Raw genomic sequence first — 16,276 nt, forward strand, 5'->3', positions numbered from 1 at the left:
GAGACCGACCAGAGTCTCTCCTGTGGAGGGCCATTGGAAGAATGTGGCCCGATGACTTAACGTGAATCATTCTGTCGCTTCTCGGATTTGGCGACAGTTTATAGAGACTGAAACTGTATCCCGAAGACCAGAGCAGGGCCGACCACTTGCGACATCAGAAAGAAAGGACCGTTATCTGGCTGTAAGGGCACGACCTCACCGCCTTAGTACTGCACAGCGGCTGACATCTGACCCCGCAGCATTCACTATACTCGTATGGAGACAACCGGCGTAAAGAAGGATTCGACACAGTGGCCTTAATTGTCGGAGTCGTGCTGTATGTGTGCTTCCAACGCGTCTTCACTAAAGGGAACGTCTGGAGTGGACTCGTCAACATGCCACCTGGAAAGATGAACAGTGGGCGAATATTCTTTTCACAGATGAGTCCCGATTTGGTTTGGAGAGTGATTCTCGACGGATTCGCATCTGAACACGATTTCGAGACCCGAACGTTGTGGAAAGAGACCAGTTCAAATGGTTCAAATAGCTCTGAGCACTATGCGACTTAACATCTGTGGTCATCAGTACAGTAGAACTTAGAACTACTTAAACCTAACTAACCTAATGACATCACAAACATCCATGCCCGAGGCAGGATTCGAACCTGCGACCGTAGCGGTCACGCGGTTCGAGACTGTAGCGCCTAGAACCGCACGGCCGCACCGGCCGACTAAAGAGACTAGTATCGAGGAGGATCGCTAATGGTGTGGGCAGTCATTGTGTTGACCACTCGAACACCCCTTCATGAAACGGTACGGATGAATTGGAAAGGTTTAAGTTCTGTCCGGTATCGTGACGAGGTCTTGGGATCTCATGTACTGTTGGTGCGAGGTACTGTGCGCCCAGACTTCGTATTGGTGGTCGATAGCTCTCGACTTTATAGACATCGAGTGGCTGATGTTTTCTTCGAAACAGAAGATACTGCACGCTTGACGTGGTCTGCTCGCTCTTTCGATTCGAATCCCATAGAGCATGTCTGGGACGTAGTAGGGAGAGGCGATCCACAACGTTAACATCCACCATCCACTCTACAAGATTTGCGAGCAGATTCACAAGGACAATGGGCGTTGTTGCCTCGACATGGCGTTGGTGAGGTTATTCACAGCACCCTCCGTTGTTGTCAGGCCTGTGTTGTTGCCAGAGATGGTCACGTCGCATAGTGAACACATTAACGAGTTGCCGCAATGTATGTCCAAATCGCTTAAGCTTGGAAAAACGAAGAACATTTTCGTCTGCTTTTATGTATGTTGCAGTTGCTAACGTTCTGTATTCTTTACATTGTTCCTACTTTGCTGTCACCTGTTTATACAGTTTTGTGCCAAAATGAAAGCAAACTTGCAAAATTTCTGTTGGTTGCATTAATTTTTAATACAAGTGTATTTCTTTGAATTCGAGCCACATCTGGTCTACACTTACATTGTTAATTTGGAAGAAGTAGAGGCTTCTTTCAGGAAGGCATCAAGAGAATTATTATCTGCTTTTTTGAACAGATAGTTTTCGTTATTTATGGCGGATTTGGGAATTGAGGTATTCAGTCTCGCTACGACAATCCTGTGCTATCCGTTTTGATGCTCATTATTGCCTCAGGATTATTTGGTGCTAATAGATGATGTGTGTTTTCACAACCGTTCACGATTCTGTTCTCATGAACTAGCTATTAGAAATAATTTTCAGAGAATGCGCTTAGCGCAATATCAGTTGATGTGTTATGCGTACCTATGGACTTAAACACGTATGTTCGTCACCATATCAAGGGTAAATTGAAATCACCACCAACTCCCTCTCTCTATCACCCCCCACTCACCCCCCCCCCCCCCACACACACACACATACGCAAACAAAACCAATATACATAACCTTACAAGGTAATCAGTTAAAAAGCGACGACAACTGCATCGAATGGAACACTGCAACATCGGTTTATTTGTAGTTAATCTGACATGCTTACTCGGTGGAGGAGACGACCTACAAATTTGTTCTGTATTATTCTTATGAAAACCGTTTATTTATTTGACAGGATCGCTACAGTAATATATTAGTGAATTACTAGTTTCAATATTACGAATTTCCATCTTCTGATTCATAAAAACAGAAAATATGCCAACTTTACAGGCTTATAAAAGCAAAGTAGGTTCTACACAAAAACTCAGTGACAAACATTTACATTACAAAAAAAACAGTCAGCTGTATTTACATCACACAATGGTTTGCAACACTCTGTCACAACAAGCTCATACAGGGTGTTTCAAAAATGACCGGTATATTTGAAACGGCAATACAAACTAAACGAGCAGCGATAGAAATACACCGTTTGTTGCAATATGATTGGGACAACAGTACATTTTCAGGCAGACAAACTTTCGAAATTACAGTAGTTACAATTGTTAACAACAGATGGCGCTGCGGTCTGGGAAACTCAATAGTGCGATATTTTCCACATATCCACCATGCGTAGCAATAATATGGCGTAGTCTCTGAACGAAATTACCCGAAACCTTTGACAACGTGTCTGGCGGAATGGCTTCCCATGCAGATGAGATGTACTGCTTCTGCTGTTCAATTGTTTCTGGATTCTAGCGGTTCACCTGGTCTTTCAAGTGTCCCCACAGAAAGAAGTCACAGGGGTTCATGTCTGGCGAATAGGGAGGCCAATCCACGCCGCCTCCTGTATGTTTCGGATAGCCCAAAGCAATCACACAATCATCGAAATATTCATTCAGGAAATTAAAGACGTCGGCCGTGCGATGTGGCCGGGAACCATCTTGCATAAACCACGAGGTGTTTGCAGTGTCGTCTAAGGCAGTTTTTACCGCCACAAATTCACGAAGAATGTCCAGATAGCGTGATGCAGTAATCGTTTCGGATCTGGAAAACGGGCCAATGATTCCTTTGGAAGAAATGGCGGCCCAGACCAGTACTTTTGGAGGATGCAGGGACGATGGGACTGCAACATAGCGCTTTTCGGTTCCCCATATGCGCTAGTTCTGTTTATTGACGAAGCCGTCCAGGTAAAAATAAGCTTCGTCAGTAAACCAAATGCTGCCCACATGCATATCGTCGTCATCAATCCTGTGCACCATATCGTTAGCGAATGTCTCTCGTGCAGCAATGGTAGCGGCGCCGAGGGGTTGCCGCATTTGAATTTTGTATGGATAGAGGTGTAAACTCTGGCGCATGAGACGATACGTGGACGTTGGCGTCATTTGGACCAGAGCTGCAACACGGCGAACGGAAACCCGAGGCCGCTGTTGGATCACGTGCTGCACTAGCTGCGCGTTGCCCTCTGTGGTTGCCGTACGCGGTCGCCCTACCTTTCCAGCACGTTCATCCGTCACGTTCCCAGTCCGTTGAAATTTTTCAAACAGATCCTTTATTGTATCGCTTTTCGGTCCTTTGGTTACATTAAACCTCCGTTGAAAACTTCGTCTTGTTGCAACAACACTGTGTTCTAGGCGGTGGAATTCCGACACCAGAAAAATCCTCTGTTTTAAGGAATAAACCATGTTGTCCACAGCACACTTGCACGTTGTGAACAGCACACGCTTACAGCAGAAAGACGATGTACAGAATGGCGCACCCACAGACTGCGTTGCCTTCTATATCTTTGACATCACTTGCAACGCCATCTGTTGTTGAAAATTGTAACTACTGTAATTTCGAAAGTTTGTCCGCCTGAAAATGTACTGTTATCCCAAGCATATTGCAACAAACGGTGTATTTCTATCGCTGCTCGTTTAGTTTTTATTGCCGTTTCAAATATACCGGTCATTTTTGAAACACCCTGTACGATGTGTTGTAAGAAAGTACCTCTCATAAAATTCAGTTCATATGAACGGATGTAATGGAAAGTCTACATGTAATAATCAGGGTACCTGATAAGTAAAACCAAATAATGCCAAAATAAAGTTGAGGGACTAAAACAACATGCCAGATGTAGAACCATACTCTATGTAGAACTCAAAATTTGTAGGGCACGGACACAGTCTTCTTTTTACATCAGTCTCCTGACTGGGATGGTGCGATCAGCCCCGAATTCCGCTCAGTGCCAACGTCATCCCAGAGAAGCACCTGCAACATACGTCCTTAATTATTTGCTGGATGTATTCCAAACGCTCTTTTTCTCTACGGGTTTTAAGCTCTACAGCCCTCTCTAGTACCATGGAGGTTATTCCGTGAAGCCTTAAAAGATATTCTACCATCTTCTCCCTTATTCCTGTCAATGTTTTCAATATATTCCTTCCCTCGCCGATTCTGCGGGGAATCTCTTCATTCCGTACCTTCTAAATCCACCTAATTTTCAACAATTTTCTGTAGCATCAGATCTCAAATATTTCGATTCTCTTCTTTTTCGGTTTTCGTGCAGTCCACGTTTCACTACTTTACAATGCTGTGCTCGAAAATCATATTCGCAGCAATTTCTGCCTAAAATTAAGGACAATGCTATGTCTCATACAAGTGGACTTCTCTTGGCCGGGAATTAGTTTTTGACAGTGCTAGTCTGCTTCTTATGTCGTCCTTGCTCTGTCCGTCTGTGGTTATTTTGCAGTTAGGTAGCCGAATTTCTGAACTTCATGTCCTTGGTGACCATCAATTCTGTTGTTAAGTTTCTCGCTGTTCTCATTTCTGCTACTACTCATCACTTTCGCCATTTTTCGATTTACTCTCAATCCATATTCTGTACTCATTAAATTGTTCATTCCATTCAGCAGATCCTGTAATTCGTCTCTTTCACTGAGCTAGCAATGTCACCAGTGTATCTTACCACTGATACCCTTTCACCTTGAATTTTAATTCGACTCATTAACGTTTTTTTTATTTCCGTCATTGCATATTCGATGAATAGATTAAACATTAGGAGCGAAAGATTACATCTGTGTCTTAAACACTTTTTAATCTGAGCAGTTCGTTCTGGGTCTTCCACTCTTATCGCTTCCTCTTGTACATATTGTGCATCATCCGTCTTTCCCTTTATCTTACGCTTATTTTTCTCGGAATTTAGAACACCTTGCGCTATTTGACATTGTCGAACGCCTTTTGCAGGTCGACAAATCTTATGAACGTATCGTCATTTGTCTTTAGTTTTGCTTTAATTATGAACCACAACGTGAGAATTGTATCGTTGGTGCCTTTTTCTTCCAAAAAGTGATATGGATCGACATTTAACACACCGTCAATTGTCTTTTCCATCCTTGTGTGTAGTATTCCTGTCAGCAACATGAATGCATGAATGGTAAAGCTGATTGTGCGAAAACTTCTCGCACCTGTGACTTATTACTATCTTCAGAATTCTGTGGATGAAGTCTTTCCGAAAAGTCAGACAGTATATCGTCAGACCGACACATTCTACACGCCAGCGTGAATACTCGTTTTGTTGCCACTTCCCAGTGATTTTATAAATTGATTACCTTGATTATAATCTATGCCTTCTGCCGTATTCGAGCTTACGTCTTCGAGAGCTCTTTTAAATTCTGATATTAATACTGGATCACATGCTTCTTTCCTGTCCACTCTTATTTCTTTTTCTATCACGTCATCAGTCAAGTCTTCCCCCTCATACAGGCCTTCAGTATACTCTTTCCAACTTCCCACTGACTTCTCTGCATTTAACAGTGAATTGCCATTGCACTCTTACTTTTACCACATTTTCTTTTAATTTCACCGAAGATCGTTTTGACCTTTCTTTACGCTGAGTCAGTCCTTGCGACAATAATTTCTTTCTCTATGTCTTCACATTTTTCAAGTAGCTATTTCGCCTTAGCTTCCCTGCACTTCCTGTTTATTTCATTAGCAAGTGACTAGTTTTTCTGTGCTCCTGAATTCCCCTGAACATTTTTGTACTTCCTTCTTTCACCGATCACCTGAAGTATTTCTTCTGTTACCCATGGTTGCTTCATAGTTACCTTTTTTGTACCTATATTTTCTTTTCCAACTTTTGTGATTGCCTCTTTTACAGATGTTCATTGCTCTTCAACTGAACTGCCTACTGAAATTTTCCTTATCGCAGTCGCTATAGCCTCAAATAACTTCAAGCGTATCTCCTCATTCCTTAGTACTTCCATGCCTGCTGCTTTGCGCCTTCCTCTTCCTGATTAGTCTATTAATCTTCAACCTATTCTTCATCACCTCTAAATTTTGACCTGAGTCTATATCTGCTCGTGGGTATGCCCTACAGTCAAGTATCCGATTTCGGGATCTTTGTCTGACCATGATGTAATGTAACTGAAATCTTCCTGTATCATCTGTCGTTTTCCCAGTATACCTCTTCTTCTTGTGATTCCTGAACAGAGCACTGGCTATTACTTGCTGAAATCTACAGCACAACTGAATTAGTCCTTCTGCTCTCTCAGCGCTATTACCAGGCCCCTATCTCTTGTAGCCCTTCCTTCTACTCCTTCCTCTACAACCTCATTCCAATCGCCCATGACTATGATACTTTCATCTTCCTTTACGTAATGAATTAGCCGTTCAGTATCCTCATATACTGTATCTGTTCATCTTCTGCTTGTGACTTCGGCATATATACCTGGACTATCGTTGTAGGTGTTGGTTTGCTGTCGATACTAATGAGGATAACTATCATTGAACTGTTCACAGTAGCCCACTCTCTACCACACCTTTCCATTCATAGTGAATCCTACTTTTGGCGTACCATTTTCTGCTGCCTTTGATGTTTCCCTGTACTCACCTGAACAGAGATTTTTGTCTTCTTTCCATTTCACTTCACTGAATCCCACTATATCTAGATACATGCCGCATAATGTCGTTTAATGGCTAAATGTCATGTTGACTACAACGGTGTGTTGAAATATACGACCAGAAGGAAGCCCGAAAAGCATAACGTCGATTAGAAATAATGAAATATGGTCATACATTCTTACAACATGAAAATTAACGAATGTATTTGGCATCAATAGAATACATGTAATATTAACAGATTACGTTATACATGAAATACAATAAAATGCCTTTAGAGGTAAACTACACAACCGATATTTTCAAAGAAACAGGATTTGACCTTATTTTGTCGGTTTAGCTGCCAGCAAATTATGACGAAAGTAACAGTTGTATAACAGGAACCTGTAAAACAAGCTGCCACGTAATGTATAATTTTTATATCCATTTAAATAAATATACACCCGTATTACAGTACAAATAAAAATATAATTTTATTTCTTAAATTAATGTGCTATCACTGTATGAGTAAAACTGTAGTTGGTCTGCAAACCCCTAAACACCAGTTCTGAAAATACATGAGGGAAATTACCAAAGTTACACTTCGGGCTACTATATTACACAATTCGTTGATACTTCTCACCTCCCGAACATGAACAACAGAACATTATTTGATTTGTTTAGTAATAGTGACTGTATCTGTCGTGTACTGTTGAGCTTATTAGTTACATGTATATCAGTAGCATGTATTACAAGCACTTAACTCTATACCATTATTACAAGCAATTAAATCTACTATTACTGCTCGACTAAGCTTTATGGTGGATAATAGATTGTCTTTAATGATCTGTAAGCATTCATGAACACGTACGCTTTTATATGGATTGGTTGTATCAAAGAGTGCTGAAATGGGAGTGTTTGGTACAGAAACACTTTGTAAAAAATATGCGAGCCCGTAGCTATATTTTACATTGGTGGGGTTTTTAAAGACATTCTACTCTTTCCACTTTTTACCAATCATCTTGTATGACTCGTAGCTGGTGAATGATCTGTCGTACAGTGTGGGATGTAGTGATTTACTTGTATTAAGTATGTTAGTCAACAAACGTGAATGTGGTAAAGAAACGCTCTTCTCAGGTGTTTTTTCACATCATGTAATCAAAAAACTCGAGCTGTCTAATTCCTTTTTTATAGTGTTATGGAAGTTTTTAATTTGGTGTTTCTTAGCTTCAACTATATTATTTTCTGCGATATTTTTTCTTATTTATATAATAGTTGCCATTAATGATTATTATCACATTGCTTTAAGCTTCTGTCATTACATTTGACTTGTTATCTCGAAGATTTATTATTAATGTTATTTAGCAATCGGTTTTCGTTTTAGAGAGTACGTGAAATCTTCTTTGCGTTATTTAAAATTTTACTTGTTTTGATCACGGCATTAAATGCCTGGTCTTTCTGCATTTTGGCTTGCTTAGTGACACCAAGTGCATAGCTGATGCATTGCAGTGAGTTCTGCATTGGTAAGATAATGTCACAAGCCTAAATGCCACTAACGACAACCAGACACCTTGACATCCAGTCAGACACTTCATGATAATGTGACAGATGATGAAATTCACATACCATATAGAGTGGCAGCACCACTGAGAAGATGATACAAATCTGTGTACACTACTATCGACACATACGTTGAGCAGATCAAGAAACAATAGCAACATCCAGGATCTCATTGTATGCTGTTAGCAAATGAGCTCTAATGGCCATTTAATTGGGCACTATATTAGTTCATCAGGGTGAAGATCTATATAGAACACCAACCATAGGTGTGCATGAACAAAAGCTAGGTGTGAGATGGCCTGTGTAACACCTGAAGACACTATGAAACATCATTAATGAAGTAAACATCCATTATTCGAAGATAAACAGTCATCTTGGTAATGGGAGCTTTCAGTGGCAATGGGATGAAGATGGCACATGTCATGGCTTCAGCATGGAGTGTCACTCAGTGCAGCAAGAGCAGCCATGGAGTCAGCGCCCAGCGATGTCAAAGGGCGCTGGCGACACTGTACTGGCGTTTTCGCTCACGTTTTCCAGAGTTGCTAGCAGCCCTGTAAAGTGGATGACCAGGGCATGTACGATCACACTACAGATGAGGCCCCAAAAGGCAACATTCTAACTCTTCTCGAAGTGTGTGTAGACATGCTGAGTCATGCTGTAGCTTTCCAACAAGAGAAAGGCCATCAGCATCAGAGTCTGCCTACAGGGCACAGATGAGTGGTGGCGGCAGTAGGCCACTATAATGTCATATGATGGTCTGCTACCTTTACCCTTTGGTTATGCCTCCCAAAAGCCTGCTGGAAAGAGGCATCCACACCTATCCATCAGTCTTGACTTTGCTGGGGATGCTGTGGCTCACAGTGGTAGTGTCCCCATAGGGGGGACGTGTTGCTCTGTGAAAGATTATAGATGGCTAGACGTGCCAGAGTTAGACCAACATAGTTCTAACCACAGGCTGTGTGGCAGCAGATTAAGTAGATGCCAGACCGACACATACCCCTCCTCCATGTTGATCAGCTGCAGACTGCCATACTTCCACTGGAAGAGGAGCAACATTTATACAGGGGTGGTCTGTATGTTTTGTCACAGTGAGGTTGCCATGACATCACCTTGCTTGCATTTCTTGACCGTTCTTGTTGCATCTAAAACGTGATTCAATTGTGCTTTCAGAAGTGAAGGCAGACATAATGGCCAGAGTCAGTAAACTAAATCGTTGTCAGTGCATCGAGTTACGCCTTTTTACTCCACTCTGCAGGTCAACACAATGATGACATCTTCCTCTCTCTGTAATGCCATGCATTGATGATTTGGTCATGTAGCACTTATGGTGTGTAGCAGTTAAGTCTGCCATGTGTTTCTTTCTTGCTGGTGTTCCAGTTAGATGTTGTGTATTAACCTCCTTCGCCCAGCTCCTGCGTTTCGAAGGGAAGACTTTATAAATTTTACTCAATTACGTATAACCTATGATTCTGTGGCGCTGCAGAAAGATTGGGAGACTAAAGCAACATTGGCTGGATACCCTTCATGTAGAACTTACGCTGGTGGCTATCCAGTCTGATCAAGCTCAAGATCACACCAAGTCAAAGGAGCTGCCCCAATCCACTTTGAGACAAGTGCCAGAATGAAGAAGAATGAAAATCAGTTTGATGAGAGAACTATCAGATATTAAATTGACAGCACATCTCTTGATGCACATTAATTACTTGGTTCCTTGTTATTGAAATCTCAGTCTCGGCTATTAGATGTCACTATTTTCAGGTGTGTCAGAAATCTATGGGATAAACACCTATCTTTAACGTTGCCTACATAAAATTTCACATGCTGTTATGTCTGCTGAGCTCTAAGTCCACCATTAATGGCGTTCTAGGACTCAGTCAGTCCTATGTCCTGGAGTGGTGTTGCTTGTGGACATCATGTTGAAATGAAAGAGGCTCTATCATGAATAAAACTGAAGGTGTTAGTTTCATCTACGAGTTTGGGAAATAGTAAGTTCCACATAATGTAGAAATATACCATTTCAGACATTCTTATCCACAAAGCAACGAAGCACAAAAAAGAGGCACACACATTTTTAGCAAAGATATTGAGAATAAATTAGTCTTTAGGTGCGTTTCGATCATGATTACATACGAAATTCCGTACAGCTTAAAATGTAGGTGGGATTTAAGAATGCAGTTGATTGAAGAATGCAGAGTTCAGAGGTTGCCTGTGATGAGGTTATCCCTCGGTGTTCCAAGAAAAAGGGCATGGGTCCATTCGAAGTCTTCATCTGAGGAGCGTAGAAATCCATTTTCCCCGTTTTATTTTCTGCAAATTATTGATGACAAAATTCCTTGTCATGAGAAAACTGTTTTTTGAGCTGATGACGCTATTGCAAGTTAACAGCTAATTCGCATTTTTTAAATGTTAGCACGCCATTATACATAACGAAATTTATTTTGTAGTGGAAAATATTGTACCTGGAGGATAGTAGTAAGAATATATTGCGTTTTATGGTCGGTCTTTCAATACAGTGACCGATTTTTTGATAATGTGGTGAAATGAGCACTATAAACGGCCATAAGCTTCTTCTACTGTTTTTGGTGTTTTGAGATGTGAGACTGTGTTTTGTAAAACGTTTGTGAATATCATTTAAGTGCTGTAAAATACATTCAAGTTATTCAGAGAATGTATTTAATTCTTCTGTTAGTGTTTTATGAAGAGATTTGTATATACTTTTGAAACTAAGACAGACAGTTGGGCGGTTCAGCCATACTTTGTTGGTCGTGCACCATTTTATACTTTGAAGCAGTAGGTCTCCTGGCATAATACACTTGATATTTGTAAACAAACTGAGTTTCTTTAATATCTTAACCATTTTCCCTGTCTTGAAAATGGAAATTTCTGTTAGTTACCAATAGCTTCTGCTTCAAAATGTTTTTCAGTTGTAACTAGTTTTTGATAATACTTCTTCTTAATATTAATTCACTTATTAATTACTCATGTGTAGTACTGTATAATTCAAGACACATATTATTAAACACTGTATTCACAAAATTTTCTCGACTGTGACACTTTTCAATTTGAATAGCATGTGTGTTGTTAGGTAGATAATCATGTTGCACCTTGGAACACTTTTTCATTTTTGGAGAAAACTTACTTATCTGGAGTAACATTTGTAATTTCAGAAGAAGATTGTAGCGCACAGAAAGCAATGCTACCATTTCAAAATGGAATAAGACGTATTAAACTTCAATTAGGACTGACTAGAGGCGAAAGTCTGAAGTGTTCCATGGTACAACAGTACTTCCTATATGCGAGCTAAATGTCCTCGATCTTAATTAAATATCCTTTTTCTGTCTACAAGAACGGTTAATTGCTCTACTTACCGAAGACTTTCTACTTGTAGCAGTTCTCAAGAAGCATAGATTGTACTAGATAAGTGCGATTAGTTAGCAATGGATTAACACAGATGACTGTCTGAGCGCTAAGTACGAGTTGAGAGCTATCGGTAAACTGGGTTCTTTGAAGTTTTGTCAGGTGCTGAGTTAAGTTTTAGTTACATAGGTGTAGCTTGCTCAAAAATCAGTATTTCTTCCATATTTTAAAATCTTGTTTTTTCTGCCTAATTTCTTAAACATATGAGAATTATTTACGTTTCTTCAACATCACCCGTTTTACTGAATGTTTTGGTTCATATTTGGCAGAAATCCAACACCAACTGACGAGCTGGTGAATTGGCCGAGAGTGACTTCCGACGACCTGTTGGAATATCTGGATATAGGCCAGACACTGCAGGTGAAGAAAGGGCTCTTCCAAGAGCGAGTAGACTTCTGGAGATCGCTGCCTCTCAGAGAAACACAGCAGCAGAGCAAAGTCAGAGAGGAACTCTGATTTTAGATAAAATGGACGCCGATTTTACACTAAAATTTTCTTAGACAAGACTATGTACAAAATGTTTAATGTTCTGTTTGTTGTTCTCTTTGAATGTACATACCACTCTCTTCAAAGAATTATCAAATGCCTACAGAAAATGATAAATTTGTTAATGTTTGTTTATTTATAGGAAATACGAATTCTCTAAAGGTGAACTAATTCGACCTGATAGGCACTGTAATTATAATGATAACAGAGAACGTTGAATTATTCCCTGGAAAAAGTCAATGCTATGGATCCCATTGAAACTCTGCTACGAAAGTGTATGTTTTGATGTTCTGATGTAAGGATATTCTGTATTAAAAATAATGAAAATTCAAGGGAATTCGACTTCGAGGATTCGGTGCACTGTTTCACTGAGTGTTCAGTTTGTATAACTATAAGCTACTGGACTTTCCAACTGCAAAACTACCAGGAAAATGTGAAAGAATGGTACAACATTAAGGAATAGACACCGCACAGTCGCTATCTGCATGTGTTTTCTCTAGTGATCTTTATTGCAATTCATTACGCTTAAGTGTTGATATTGTTTACATTAGATAATTTAAAAACGCTCTCTTTCTAACGTTTCATTCTAATAATACATTTGGTATAAGAAATATTCTTATTTGACGCAATTACGTAGAGATTTTTAAATAATAATTGTTGTCAATATAATTTTAAGATTTTTTGTTCTTTTTCTTTTCTGATGTTTGCGCTTTTTTCTTTAACAACAATTTTCTTTTGTGTAAATTAGCGATATTTTGCGCCACTGCTTCCAATTTTCATCTGTGTGTTTTGTTAGTAAATCGGGAATTCAGAGTTGAATTTCGGTCACACTGGAGGCCCTTCTTAAGAAGACTATGCTACTATTGTGAGAAATTAATGTAGTTGAGTGGACTATCTGTTGTTCGCATCACGGCGTTACACTGTGTACCCGAAAACATATGGTGAAACGGCTTTGTGGTTGTCTCTGATATCGGATCCTGAAGCTCTGTCAGTGTTTACGATTAGTCCATATCTTTTTCCTGCATAAGATCACTGAATGTGTAACACTCTCATATGGGCTGATGTAATCCAACACAGTTCTTTACTTCCTTTGAAATGAGGCGCATTAGAATGGTTCTATTCATTGAAAATTTTTAATGTGCTGCTTAAGGCACAAGAAGAATGGTGGTATGGTTCAATAGCAAAAAAACTGTCAGTTTCTCATTCATATTTAATACTAGTCTATTGTCCATGTCTAATGATATAATCGTTATCAGGACATTAAACACAATCGCTTCCTACCATTAGATTTTATGAAATGTAATCTTTGAACTACTATTGTTACAGGTTATGTTGGTAGCTATGTTATCTGTACAGTATTACTAGAGACTGCCAGAAAAGTTCCTTGATTCCGTTGATGTATTCTGTGCTGCCCAGTTTTGTATTCAATGGTGACAAAATTCTGATACCTTTAACAAAGGATGTACTGAAGACAAGGACTACAGAAGAGACCTACGAGGATTATCGTGTACCACAGTATATTATACGTATACCTGTGGTGATATAGCGAACAAATCAACCAATATTGCGTTGATCAATGCCTTTACGTATTTAGAAACTTACTAATCTCTTCTGGTTAACAGGTAGTGTTAGTGTGGAGCAATAGATTCGATGTACATATTCTTTTTGGTTTTAGTTTGTATTTGTCCTCATGTCTGTGAAAGTAGAGAAGTGGTGCCCCCAAGGTTGGAAACGCTGACATATTGTATAGTGACTCCGAGGATGACAATCTCCATCCACTTCTGTATGACAAGCAATGAGACAACGTGAGCTTCTGCTGAAGGAGAACTGTGATAACATTAATACTGAATAGAATGTAGTCCTCGTTTCATGGTCCTCTGAGACGTCAAAAACCGCAAAATAATTATGAGAAGTCAAGGGTAACGTGTCTGGGTATAGTGGAAAGGATAGTGGAAATTATTCACCAGAATTTATGCTTTCAGTAGGCTACTTGTTTATATACGGCCTTCCACAGACATTCCACAATGAAGTCTGGTTTCTATATACACATTTTGTAGTCATGCAGTATGTAATTGTACCTGTAAATCCTCATTCTTTTAGGCACTGAAAAATTTTGTCGGAATCGTGGAGTACCTTGTGGCTGGGGGCATGAGCAGACACTGCGAAGAAGTAGCCGCGAAGTACTGGTAAGATGACGCGTATTTTCTGTTAGAGAAGTAGGCCTTCGTATGACGTGCTGCACTATTCAGAAACTAAGTACTAACGGAATGCTGTCATGGTATAGTTGCTTCGCTGAATATGTTAGTCAAGTCTACCTATCGAATCCAGGTAAAAACTGAAAGCCTATCACCTTTTTGAAAAATTACGCAAAATGTTCAGTTAAAATTTTGAAGCAAATTTAACGTGATTTTCAGTCATGATTCCCTGATAGCGCCATTAGACCCAGAAAATCTTGTATCAACAGAATTGTTTGCGCAAGTGCAACGAGAATTTCATTAACAAGTTTCTGGAAGAAACAGATTGAAAAGTTTTCATGAAGAATGTTGTAACATTAATGCATAATTCTTTAATAAGATTCATCTTGTAGACGACACTCACACAAGACAATGTAATTTCTGTCTCTATGATAAGAAACTAAGTCCTCAGAAGATAAACTTTCAAATCCTAACTAACAATGACGAATTTTATGTTGAAGAGGTTGTGTGACTACATGGTTGCTCCGAAATGCCTGTATCCGCAACTGCTACACGTCGACCTACAAGATAACTGTATATGCAATGGAAGACCGCATAAGAGTTCCTGGCGAAGTAAATCAAGTGCATTTCTTAGTGAAACGGGAAGTTAAAAGCGACCAGGTACCATGAGGAAATTCAGTGCTGATGTTAATGTGGTTGTAAATTCCGCCAATGGAAATCCTTTACTGCAATGAAAAGGCGAAAGTAATTTGTCACAGAAAGATATTCTAATATTTCAAAAGATTATTTATAAGAGAGGTAAAGCCAAGCAGGCAGTTGGCATCTGTCTCACATATGGCACCAGAATTATCAGTGGTAGGCCTATGTGACAATATCAAGTAATAGAATGAGGTAGTTCTTCCTACTTTTAATTCAGACATATTATATATACATATTTGTCTGAATTAAAAGATTGGGAAGTCAAGCGCAACTGGGTATCACCATATACTTGAGCACATTGTTCCGAAACTGATCAGAATGTTATTTGAAGAAACCCGCGACGTGACAATTACTGTGCATAAAAGTGACTTAAATTCAGTACAGTCTGCATGGAACGAAAGTGATACCCTGTGAAATGCAAAGATTCAGCGAAAAGCATGCAGCGGCCTCACCCAAGCATGTAGAACAGTATGTTGAAAACACAGATTAGCATCGCCAGTCCGAAAACTGGCACATCGTGCACATGGTACAAAAGAAGTTACACGATAAATCAGTCTAATCTAAAAGCCGTAAATTCAACTAAATACCTAGGAATTAGAATTACGAACAATTTAAATGTGAAGGAACACATAGAAAATGTTGTGGGAAGGCTAACCAAAGACTGCGTTTCATTGGCAGGACACTTAGAAAATGTAACAGACCAACTAAGGAGACTGCCTACACTACGCTTGTCCGTCCTCTTTTAGAATACGGTTGCGCGGTGTGGGATCCTTTCCAGATAGTACTGACTAAGTTCACCGAAAAAGTTCAAAGAAAGGCGGCATGTTTTGTCTTAACGCCAGTGTCACATAAATGATACAAGATTTGGGATGGACATCATTAAAATGAAGGCGTTTTTCGTTGCGAAGGAATCTTCTCACGAACTTCCAGTCACCAACTCTCTCCTCCGAATGCGAAAATATTTTTTTGACACCGACTTACATAGGGAGGAACGATCACAAAGATAAAATAAGGGAAATCAGAGCTCTTACGGAAAGATATAGGTGTTCATTCTTCCCGCGCGCTATATGAAGTTGAATAATCGAGAATTGTGAAGGTGGGTCGATGAACCCTCTGCCAGGCACTTAAATGTGATTTGCAGAGTATCCATGTAGATATAAATGTAGATGTAGAAGTGGCTTGCTGTGCGACCACGTTGCTTTCAGCTG

The 16,276-nt window shown here is 39.8% G+C and overlaps 1 protein-coding gene across 5 annotated transcripts in view; it reads left to right on the top strand.

Moving 5' to 3' along the window:
- LOC126355184 (venom carboxylesterase-6-like) overlaps nt 1-12,506 on the top strand; it is a 345,553-nt gene extending 333,047 nt beyond the window's left edge. For 4 of the 5 annotated variants that reach the window (XM_050005403.1, XM_050005402.1, XM_050005401.1 and 1 more), the window contains exon 10: nt 11,958-12,506. In XM_050005403.1, the coding sequence (XP_049861360.1) occupies nt 11,958-12,144 (187 nt within the window). In that variant the 3' untranslated portion in view covers nt 12,145-12,506. The remainder of the gene's footprint in view (nt 1-11,957) is intronic. The other variant, XM_050005405.1, reaches the window with a different exon arrangement.
- The last annotated feature ends 3,770 nt before the right edge of the window (nt 12,507-16,276 follow it).

This window comes from Schistocerca gregaria, chromosome 3 (genome assembly GCF_023897955.1).
Source record: "Schistocerca gregaria isolate iqSchGreg1 chromosome 3, iqSchGreg1.2, whole genome shotgun sequence".
Classification (NCBI taxonomy): Eukaryota; Metazoa; Arthropoda; class Insecta; order Orthoptera; family Acrididae; genus Schistocerca; species Schistocerca gregaria.